The 12,264-nt window shown below is 43.9% G+C and overlaps 1 protein-coding gene across 1 annotated transcript in view; it reads left to right on the top strand.

The window, feature by feature from the left end:
* Positions 1–12,264, top strand: part of nectin3a (nectin cell adhesion molecule 3a) — a 45,647-nt gene that overhangs the window by 21,687 nt on the left and 11,696 nt on the right. Inside the window, exons 2-4 of the mRNA XM_023837075.2 lie at positions 6,518–6,865; positions 9,442–9,741; positions 10,803–10,917. Coding sequence (XP_023692843.1) covers positions 6,518–6,865; positions 9,442–9,741; positions 10,803–10,917 — 763 coding nt within the window. The remainder of the gene's footprint in view (positions 1–6,517; positions 6,866–9,441; positions 9,742–10,802; positions 10,918–12,264) is intronic.

Here is a 12,264-nt window from a genome sequence, read left to right as displayed (position 1 = left end):
TGACAGTACCATGTCTCAGCACAGAGTACATTAAGCCGTGCTGTGCATTTTTTTTGGAGATTTACAGTCTTCTGGCCATAATGATTTAGCCCTTGTCAGAGTGACTCAGATCATTACCCCCATGCCCATTTCTTCTGCATTAAGCATGTTGACTATATGTACCGAATGTCAGCATACCGTGTAATACATGCCATACCATGACATGCACTGTTTTACGAGAGAGTCAACATTATGATCACCCCCAGATGAAGTCAAGAATGTTTTGGCTAATCAGTGTGTAGTATTGGCTCTCCGAGTGTAATAAAGACCTCTTTTCTTTCAGTGCATTCCTGCCAGGGTTTAACTGGCTCTGATTTGTGCTTGAGTTGTGACAGCGAAATGTTTTGTTGTGATTCAAAAAACTTTTAAACTTTCTGCATTAGCTACAAATATATCAGGACCTACTTACTCAAACCCAAAAACATCTGTTGGCCATTGTTTTTCTTGGATTATTTTGGATCCCTGATGCATTCTATTTTAAGACCCTTCAGTAGCTGACGGATGGGCCGGGGGTGCAACAGTAACCATAGGTCACACCACCTTGAAACCTCAAAATGTCAACACACACAGACCCTTTTCTAGGGCTAGGAAGTTAACATTTTAGAATCAACAACACTGTTTTTCATTGCCTTATTTTGATTAAATCATAGGCAATTAAAATTCTATACATTTTTATTAATACTTAATTTTCTCACTTTTTTTGTAGAAAACACGTCAACAACCAAAACAGCTGTTGTTTATGACCACCCAGTTTGGAAGTATCCTGCAAATCACAGCTGAGTCTTAGGTGACAACTGCATCCCTTCACCACAGTGCAGAAATGTGGGTCATGAGATGCCTTTGCCCCACGGGATGGGGGCGGGGGGGCTGTATGCAGAATAGGAGATTGATGCCTGGGTTTTAGACTCGTAGACTAATGCTGTCAATTTGGAGACTCAAAGCAGTGGGAGGGGAAAAAATGACCATCAACCTGAGACTGACAAATTAGGCATACAATTAACAAGGGATATGGTCAAAATGTGGTGTTCTGTCATTGGGGCCTTCCTGTCTGTAAGGCACTGACAGATTTATTGTGTTTGACCAGTGAAGCTGATTCTTGGTGCATCTGTCTTGGTCTTTTATGGCCTTTTAGATAGGGATGCACCGATCGATCGGCCAGCGATCGGAATGGGCCGATTTGCAGCCTGATCGGCCAATCAGTATTTCCGATTACGAACCGATCTTGTGCATGCACAATAAATCATATGCGCAGAGGCACACACTTTCAGACACGCAAAAAATGTCCGTAATTTAGAAATTATTCAGTGTGAGCCAAGCGGACGCAAAATTTGCTGTCTGCAGCAAGTGTAAGGACCAGATACACCGTGGGGGAACCAATACAAAGACATTTAACACAACAAATTTGATTAGACATTTAAAAACACATCACCCCAATGAAAACGCTCAGTTTGAAGAAGCTAGCAAAGCGAAAGGTGCTAGCAAAGCATGTTCGACGCCATCTACGAGCCAGCAGTCTGTTATCTTTTGTTGGTATAAGCAGTGAAAAGAGCAAAGAAATTAACGAGGAAAATTATGGAATTCATGGCACTGGATGACCAGCCATTTTCTGTAGTTGAGGAGAGAGGCTTCAGAAATCTGATAAATGACCTCAGCCCAAAATATAGAATACCAAGTAGGCGTTACTTTTTGGACGTCGAGCTACCGGAATGTCATGTCACACACGTTTACTTGCTGCACCTCTTATTATTTTAAAGAATATCTTAATGTTTGGTCGTAGTTGGGGTTTTATTTATTTGTTTTAGTTTCAATTATTTGAATTTTGAAGTTTAATATGAGTTTGTTATGAAAATAAAGTTTTGAGGTGAAGAAAATGTGATTTTTGTATGTATTTGCTGTTCTCAGGGCAAAAATCGGTATTGGAAAAATCGGTATCGGCCATACCAAAAAATTTGTAATCGGGATCGACCAGGAGAATTGCAGTCGGTGCATCCCTACTTTTAAAGCATTGCACCATAGGCCTACATCAAGCAAATATAAATGGCATTGTCTCATTTTAAAAGTGTATTTGTTTGCAGGCCATTGTTTTGCATATATTGTTCTTCGTGGATGCCTGTCCAGTGCGTGCAGATGAGGCTTTCTATAGACACAGGTGTGTATCTGTTTTTCCATACTCTGTGTCTCTCTATCGAGGTTAGGTCAGGTTATCTGCTGTCATGTCTGGCATCCTTGAAGGCTTGTAAACATGATGGTACCACTTCGTCCGAGATATCTGCTAGCAAACACATGATGAATCCTTTAACCCCCCCACCCCCAATGAGAATAGCTGAACCTCACTCAGCGGTGCCCTTACTGATGTACTTCAGAGCTGAATTTACAGGTGCCCTGAGTTTAGCATGTGTTTTTTATTCCTCCTGTGCCATTCACCTGACACCTTTTCTAGGGGGAAAAGTGCTGGAAGGGGTCCTTTGAGCTAATCTCTCAGGTGTGTTCAAGTCTTCTGTCTTATCTCACCACTGCTGTATTAGCTGCCTTTTTGTCTTTCTGTTGCTTGGTTGTATTGCATTGTTTGGAACAGTTTCTCTTGAACTTGGACTTGAACTGGAAGCTGGACTGGATTCCGGTGGTATTTTGAGTTACTGAAAATGTTGCACAAGCAGAAAGCGAAAAGGTATCTTCGGACACATCATGACCTTGTGTATCGTGCATGTCTGGTATATGCTTTTTGCGTTATCTTCCTCATTTTGGTGGTGTGAACATTGGTGCTGAGTCAGATGTATTACAGTGGTGACCTTATATGGAAAAAAAAAATTCCATAATGCCAAAGAGAACTTAGCATTTGTGTTTAACCTCAAGTCAGTGACAATGCTGTAACTATAGGATCATTATACATTGCTGCTGCTTTCTGAACCAAGGAAAAGCTCCATATTGTTGGGGGTAACTCTGTGTCTTTGTCCTCCTGACCCCTTCAGTGCAGCTGACCGAAGTGTGTATCTCACCATTCTTGCTGTCAGTTCCCGGGTGTCCCCTTGATTCCTTCTGGCTTGTGACCTTGTGCAGAAATTGACTCAGCTGTGCTCTCTTAGCTGTAGTATCCATTTCTGTATTCACTGCTCTTTGTCTGCTTCTTCCCTTTCTCTACTCCTCTTATATCGTTATGACCCTTTATTCTGCTCTAGGTAAGGGCAGTTTTCTGTGTTCACACAGAACAGGGACTTCCCATTTAGTCCTGGTGCGGTATGTTGGATTCTTGGTGGTCTTTAAACTACGTTCGACTTCTGTCCTGGGAAACTACTAAATTAGTTATAATCTGTCAAGTAGAAGTTTCAAAGTGGAAATATGTACTATGACAAAAATGGCCATATAAATGGCAGAATGGCAATATAGCGAGAGATCTAGATTTATATAATATGTATAAAATATGATTTTTGATGTATTTGATGTAATGCATATGGTGATTTTATATAACAGATTCTTCAGTTTCTAATCTTGCTTAAATTAAGAGAAAAAAAGAAAAAAAAAAACATCAGAATTCCAAGCTAAGATTTTGGCCGAGATGACATCATATTCTCAATACTGGACATTGGGATATTTCCTGAAAAAACAAGCCTCTCTGCATGCAGCATGTTTGTCCTCCCTCCCTCCCTGAGGTCTGGGGGGATCACGAACAAGGCTGGGTCAGGAAGGCATGTGCGGGGGCCTTGGCCGATCCATCTGGCCCGTATGGAATCTTTGAGGCAGTTGCTGGGTGGCGTATTTCTAGTTAGTTTTGATTATCTATCACCAGCATAACACTGTCCCAACAGCTTGTCCCAATTAGTGATGTCAGCAGAGAATAAAGCATAACTTTTTCATGAATTAATTTTTGCCCTGCTTTGTACTTCTACTACTCAAGCCCCCCATTGTTTTTTATTGAATGAATCTGTTCTCTTTGCATTGCATTACACCATCACTGAGGCATTTCACACGTGAGATTGTGTTTTAATCATTAGGGTCTCTACAGTTTGGCATTAAAAATGATCTAGATCAGGCAGCAGGATGACAAGGTGCTTCTGCTGGTGGTCCTGGGGGTGGGATTGGGGGGCTATGAGATCTGAATGCATCAGTGCTTCATGAAATGTCATCGCTGATCTCTTATGATTGCATGGTCATTCACTTACAGTAATACAAGGTAACATTTAGCGAATGGTTTTCTCTGACTGAGGCAGCAATACTGGCCTTGCGCTGTCCTGCAGTACTCCATCTGTGTATCCTGTGTCTGTCACCAGTGAGAGAGCTTGTATGTAAGAACGCCATGCACATTATTTAATCATTCACTCCTTAGGATGCAGCTTAGACATAGGCCCTCCAGATGTCGTGGAGAAATTGTAGTAAAACTCACTTCCTGTCTGCTTGTTCTGATACTGATGTTTGATATTTAATTTTATCTGTTCAGTGTTTATTTATTTATCTTTTTTTCAGTTGTGGTTCCATTTCTAGGCAGCTCTCCTCTCCCGATGCAGCAATGAACGGCTGGCCTCCAAATCTTCTCACTGGGGTTTTCGGGTGTCCCGCACAGTGGCCATCTGTTTCCCCTCTTCTGGAGATGGGGGCAGAATTAAGCCCCGTGCCCCCCCCCCCCCCACTGCCCCAAGAGCTGTGCATTTGTGCTATTCCCATCCCAAATGCGATATGCATATGTGACCTGTGTTCCCAGTGTCTGCCTTGACACATCTTGTGTACAACCAGTGGTCGAGTGAAACAGATGAGGCGGGAGGGTGTTCTGTCCCAGGATGGATACCATGTTTCTCAGCTGGCCGTTCCGGACGATGCCTGTATTTCCCCCTCAACTTTGTTTATCTCTGTTTTGTTTTATTGTTCAGATTCATAGCAGACACCTTTTTTTGTTCAAATGAACTTCTGTTCTGTTGTAGTTTACATAGATTCCATTTCTTCACAGACCACATCAGTTTCCAGCTTTCTAAGGCCGGTTCTCTCTTAGGAATTTAACCTTCAGTATTATTAGCAATTCATTTCCCAACCAGTATTTGTTCATGTGCCCTTTACTCAATGTGAGTATTGTCACTGGTGCTCTGGGAATGGGGGGTGTGTCCACCTGTTTTGTCGTCTGCTGGTAGCCAGTCTGTGTGTAATGTGAAACAGTTACTGTTTAGCTCTGAAACTCCGGCAGCCAGTGCTTCTGGGTGGGTTTTTTTACCGTTAATGCTTCCCTCTCTCATGGTTGCACTTATTTTCTTTTTTCTATTAATATTTGCTACCCTTTAAAATGCTCGCCCCCTTCATCTTCTCCTGTTCACATATATTCCGGTATACTATTTACAGTGCCATTTTACTACAACAAGGCCCTCTCTGGGATTTGAACTTACCTTCCAGTAACCTTTCTGAATCCTTAGCAACTATGCAACCTGCTGAGCGCCCAAGTGGGTATGTGGGCATATAAAGCTGCAGTCGAAAATGAAACATTTGGTTCGGTGAACCTGCTGAAAGCACATCGGAAAAAGGCAGAGTCATCGCCCACCCACCCACTCGCTCCCCCTGTCTTTTTGTCGAATTGGCCTGCGTCTGGCATGCTGGCGCTCGCTTCTACCTGCGCCCAGCTGTCCTGCCTCCCTCTAAGCATGCCTGGCTTTTGGATGAGGAAAGGAGGCCAGGCTGGAGGAGGGGCTGCCGTCTCCACGCTCGACGCCTCGCTCCATCGGAGTGCTCAGTTTCATTGCGCTTTTCTTAGAAACTGGCTCCGTCAGCTTTCTTTTGACTTTACACATATCGCTCCGTCCTGTGCCCTGCCTCCTCTGGGCACGCGCACGTGCACTCGTGCTCTCGTGCACTCGTGCACACTGGCGCTGTGTTGTAAAAGCGGATGTGCTAGGGTGATTTGGGTGGTTTGTTCAGAAGTATCTCCACCCACAAACTGTAACCTTCTGCACCCCTGCGCCTCCACCTCCACCTCCACCCCCTGCATGGCCCACCGTAACCTTGTAGTAAGCTAGAATGAACTTTTTGCATTTAAACTGTTATCCATTATCCACATGGGGGTCCCAGACATAGACAGAAACGCCTATAAAAAGTCAAATTGCTTGGTTTGTTTGATGCTGTTCCAGAATATCCTGCTTCTTTGTTTGGTGGTTTGCTTTGCCAATTAGTAATGGGGACAGTGAGGGTATCCCACAGAGAAGAAGAAGGCAGCACACAGAATGCTCATTAAAATATTGAAGTCTGACGGGTGGCTATGGCAAGACGCTTCCCCTCATAACTGATGTTGGTACCCCAGCTGGAGGGCAGCCATCTTGCTTAAGGGCGATGTGGACCCCCCCCCCCCACCATATGTGTTTTAATGGCCACCCTGAGAACCACAGACAGATGAACTTTCTTCTGGCCTTCAGGGAACCAGAGTTGGCGTTTGCTTGATTTTCTTTGTGTACATGATGACTAATGGCAGCCTTTTGAAACTTCCTCCTGATGGATCTCCCGCCCCTTACAGGAGTGATGTGTAACGAGGTGCTGGTCCCGAGGAACATCGATGCTGTGCTGGGGAAGAACATCACCCTAGGATGTCAGATACAGGTGGGGTCCAACCTCAGCCTGACACAGAGCTCGTGGGAGCGCCGTGTGGCTTCAAGCACTGTCACCCTGGCCGTATACAACCCCGAATTCGGCACCTCCATCACAGACGAGTATGTAGGACGCCTCTCCTTCCTGTCAGCATCCAGGCATGATGCTACGGTCCTGCTGGAGAACGTGGACTTTGCTGACGCCGGGGTCTACACCTGCAAAGTGGCCACTTTTCCAATGGGCAATAAGCAGGCCTCCACAACCGTCAACATTATGGGTAAATGTGTGTCGCCTGCCTGTAGGTCCTGTGACTTGTGTCTGTGAGAGAGAATGAGTAAGCATGTTGATATTGGTGTAAGAGTGTTTTGGGGTGTTGCTAAGGTACGTGGTCCCATGGGATATGGAACCCCTGGCAACTCTCTGCTGTCTCTTCACTCCAGCTCTTAATTACGCAACAGCCGGGAGTAAAAGCTCATAGTGCGATATGTATTTTTCAGTCTTATCTTGCATTATCGTTAGTGGGCATCACTCTCATCACATGCGCTCTAGTGACCATCAGCCGCATCGTGTCATGCGAGTCCCGTGAGCGGACCGGGGCTCAAAGTGGTTTCACTGTCTGAAGATCGTTGACCCCTATGCTCAGGCAGTCTCCTTCCTGACAGGGTCTCCAATTTAGGTGTCCATGCTGGGGGCTGCCTGCTGCGGGAGGCGGAGTGACGACGCCGCAGTATTCAGTGAGGGGGGGGTGTCAGCAGTAGGAAGAATGGGAGGAATGCCAGGAGGGGTTCTGTTGGCCAGAGGTGGTGAGGGGGGAGGGGTGGGGAGCTATTTATGTCTATTTTAGGTGCAGTGGGGTGCTGAACTGCAACGATGTGTTGACCCACAGTGGTCATATTTCTGCATGGGGTTGGGGGCCAGATTTTAGAGGCATGGCATTGTAAATTTATGCTGCAACTACACTGACTCCGACCTATACTGAGTGTAATGCAGGCAAACTAACGGGTTTTTTTTTTTTTTAATAAATCAGTGCATTGGCTGTGGAATCTGGTTCTGAGAATAAAGAAATGGAATTGCTGAGGGAAACTAGAAAAAGCCCCACCCCAGCTCCCAATACACAACCGTGCTGTGTCATGTGTAGGAATGTGTCTCAGGGGACAACCTGTCTAGCCGTTTGATTGGCCTAGATACTGAGAAGTCGTGTAACCAGACACGGTCCCCCTGCGCTTAACCGAAAGCTTGGCACCGTTACGATGGGAACTGCGCAGTAGAGTAGGACTGTAGCAAAGGACCAAGCAAAGGAATGCAGATGCTGAACATCGCACACAAAATAGTGTCTGGGAGTTCGATGTGAAGGCGAGTTTTATTGGGGACTCCTGCCAAAATGTGCGTATCTGGTTGCCAGTGAATGAATGTACTGCTTGCTGCTGCCGACCGGGCTGACGCAGTCACTGTGGAAACTTTGACTGTGTTTGGTAGAAAGTGGTGCATGAATATATAGTTACCTAAATGGAAAACCAGCATGGCCAAAAACAACATTTTCCTATTCTTCAGTTTGCCCAGCGTCTGAGTGTGGGTCCATGATTAATATCTCATTAATCCTCAGAATGTGAGAATATGCTTGTGTAGAGACCAGCAAGTAAGTCCCCCTCTGCTCCAGAGCGCAGGGGCTGCCAGCCATAAAAACCACTGCAAGAATTTCACACCCCGGCTTTAGGTTTAAGAGTGACATCTGTCCATTTGCTCATTTCTGGTGTGTGTCTGAGTGTGGGCTATGTATACATTACAGTACTCCACAGTGTGGGCTATGTATACATTACAGTACTCCACAGTGTGGGCTATGTATACATTACAGTACTCCACAGTGTGGGCTATGTATACATTACAGTACTCCACAGTGTGGGCTATGTATACATTACAGTACTCCACAGTGTGGGCTATGTATACATTACAGTACTCCACAGTGTGGGCTATGTATACATTACAGTACTCCACAGTGTGATTAAAAACCTGCTATTTTATTGTGGAGAAGGTGAAACTTAATTTTCTAAAAAAAACTGAGACTGCAATCAAAAAAACTGAAGTTGTCAGAAGTCCGGTGCCTGTGTGTTCATTAGCATTGTGATAGGGATATTTTGTGTATATGCACTCCTTTCCCCCCTTAACCTGTAATATCTAATATTCTGTGGTTATACCTGTTTTCCTATTTTTCCATCAGTCATCCATGTGAAGCTTACCTTATCTAAATTGTGTGCAGTCTGCCCTATAATACATAAAATTATTCTTCTCCCGCTCTGAAAATTTACCTGTTGCCCAGAATCTCTAGCTGTACCCCTGCATGTAACCATGCACCTTTGGCTCCCTGCTTTACACTGGATGCTGCTTAATTGAAAATTAACTGTTTGATTGTAAGCAAATCGAAGTGTTTCCAGTCCTTGAGTCCTTCCATCTTTTCTTCTTGGTCCATTTCTCATCTGTCCAACAGTCTGCTCTAGGGCTGAACGATGTATCGATTTCAAATCGCAAAGGCTTTTTAACTTAACACAATCACAGCTTTTGTGATAATTGTTCTATGTTTGATTGTTCTCTGCTAATTTAAAGACAGCAGTAAATACATGTTGGAAGCAATTCTTTAACTTTTCATCCTTGCATTAAATATAGACCACTTAATATTTTGATGGTATCTTATGATAATGCTGCTTCATATGTTTAAAATAATTTGTGCACTGAATTCTGAACGGAAGCTTGACTTTTAAAAAAATATATTGCAAATCAAATTCACGCAGTATCTGTCAGAAAAATTGTGATTAGATGTTTTCCCCAAATCGTTCAGCCCCGCTCTGCTCTCTTTCTCAGTGGAGCCCAAGGTGTATGTGTCAGCGAGCTCCGCCCCGTTACTGGATGGGGGGAATGAGACAGTGGTGGCCACGTGCAGAGCAGAGCGAGCCCTGCCCCCCGCCGAGGTCTCCTGGGAGTCTGACCTGTTCGGCCGCTCCCAGGAACACCAGCAGAAGGAATCCGATGGCACCGCCACCACGTGGGTCAGCTACAGCTGGCGGCCCACACGTCACACCCAGAAGCTCTCCCTCACCTGTGTGGTGCGGCACCCTGCACTGCAGACGGAGTTACGATCGACTCACTGGCTCAATGTGCAATGTGAGTTTTCTGGCAGGGGTGGGCTGGAGAGGGAGGGAGGGGTGCTGAACACCCTGGGAGGGAGGGGTTCACCACCACCACCACAAGCTCACCAACAAACACAAAATGATCACCAGTCACTTGCTGCCTGCCATTGGAATTCCCTCTGTTTTTCATTATGATGTTGGTGTAGTGCAACACTATAGATATAACAAGCACTGGTAGTTATACCAGTCTCAAGCTATAGAAGGATGGCTCTCCAGGGTTACCTCTGCTGTGTAAGGTGTCCGTGCTTCCTGGCCCCGCTGAGCTCCGGCAGTATCCTTATTAGCATGTTTTTTTGGTGCTGGCTAGTGAGACGCTGTATGAAATATTGATAAAATATCACCAGTTACAGCTGTGGGCAAATGTGGGAGGTGGAAATGGACAGAGAGGATCCCACACACAGATAAACATCCCGCGCTGAATGGGCCGTGGGCCACATCATGCTGGATGTAACTTAAGGAGAACTAATGGCGCAGTGGGATGCTGTGCTTTATTTATCACGGAGGGGATGCTTTACCTTCTGTAAGGCCATAAATCGCTACTTTTTAAACATCGTGTACACAAAGCATTTTTGCATGGATTCAGTCCTAAATTGTGTTGTGGTGGTTTTCCAGCAATAAGTAAATTTTGATCATGACATTTACAATGTTAAATGAATTAAACAGCGAAGAGAACTAGTCTTTCGTATTAAATTTCACCCTCCTTTGGTGAAATTATGGGAGAATAGAGTTAATGCAGATTACATATGTATTGTTTATTATGCACTATAATATAGGCATACATTTATGTGTGTGATTTTGTATATTGAGTATCACAGCACAAGCCATGTGTTTTCCTGAAACTCAATCAGCTATGTGTTGGGTGGTGTAATGGTCTCTGGGAATTGTATGAGCCTTCTATCCAAAGAACTGGGAAATTCCACTTCTTACATATATAAATATTCATTGTTGGGTGTGGATGGTGTCTAGCAGGTGTTTGTGGACAAAGGCTTCCAGTTTTTTTCCACGGTTTCAACCTTTGTGCCTCATCTCTTCCAGTTGCTCCTGAAATCGTGCTTAAATCCATTGGGGACTGGCTTGTTGGAGGAACAGACTCTCATCTGCAGTGTCGAGCCAATGCTAACCCACCTGTCGGCTCCCTAACCTGGTCCAGGTAGGCGTTTCTTGCAAAAGTCCATGCTGTTGAGTTCTTAGTGCTAGAACAATTTTTTTTTCAAGTGTTTCCCACAGTTTGAGTAGAAGTTTACTTTGGAAAGTCTTGATATGACGTGGCTTGGAGTCAGTAGGAGTTTGGATGCCTTCTACAGGAATCTACTGCTGTCATTCAGGGATACCCTCCAAAGCATGCTGCTTGTAGGCATCTGCCCAGAACGTCCATCAGCTGTTAATTCAGAGTGTGGCCCAGTTACCGGGAATTTGTGTATTTTTATCTTAATGTTAACAAGTATGAAAATCCTGAATGAATTAGCTGGTCCTGTAGCTATTTCCAGCAACTCACCTCTGACAAGGAATGATGTGCCATAGGTACCTTGGTCGTCAATAAGGTAATTAGGAAAAAAAAAAAAAAGTAATATGCCAGAATGCGAAAAGTTACACCTATTGCCTGTGAAAATCACATGGCCGTTACAGTTAAGTCCTGCTTTTCACTTGCCTCATAACAAGAGCACTGAACACGTAAAAGCAGATAAAAGATATATGTGTACTTATGGGAGTGGATGACCATAAATAAATTATTTTTAATTTAAATTTGCAACTCTTGCAAATATCAAAGCAAGAGGATTTCAGGTCAGTTAACTCTGTAATACTGTAAAAATGAATCTATAAGTCTTCTCTGATTGAAAAGGGCAGTTCACCCCAAAAATTGAAAAAAATGACACCAATCGTGTCACTGCGCAGAAGATACTGCTACGGTGCTCGTGCTTGTATCTTCTGTGAAGCCGTATGACTGAGGTATGGAGTTTGGATTTTTCAAATGTATTTTTCTGGCACTTTAATCACCACAGAAACAATGCCATTCACTCCCATTATATTAGTCATCAACAACATTTCTACAGCCGATATCTCCAAAACTAGTCAACTCTAAAACATTTCTTTATTCAGTTATTGGCATGAACTTCCCCTTTAAAGCTTTTTCACACTGAACGTGACACGTAAAAAAAAACTTGAATTTTACTTAATATTCAGATGCAAATTTGGTGGATCAAAATCTTTCACACCAAACACTGCAAACTTTTTGCAACTGATTGAGAAAAGCTTGTATACTGAAAAAATTGTCAAACTAGCGACAAGCACTAGCAGCAGTGACAACAACTTTAGGGCTAAGCGGTATTTCAGGGTAAGCAAAATGAATACTAAGAACATGGCAGCAACATAATCTTACTACAGGAATAGAGAAAACAGAGCTTATTGATTATTTTTATTGGATTTTCATGGTATACAGTCTAGAAATCAAGTGAAATAAAAATATTAATAAATAGCCACATTGTAATATATTCCAAAA

Source organism: Paramormyrops kingsleyae, chromosome 17, assembly GCF_048594095.1.
Source record: "Paramormyrops kingsleyae isolate MSU_618 chromosome 17, PKINGS_0.4, whole genome shotgun sequence".
Lineage (NCBI taxonomy): Eukaryota > Metazoa > Chordata > Actinopteri > Osteoglossiformes > Mormyridae > Paramormyrops > Paramormyrops kingsleyae.
Note: the sequence above shows the minus strand (reverse complement) of the source record. Positions and strands in the feature narration are given on the sequence as shown.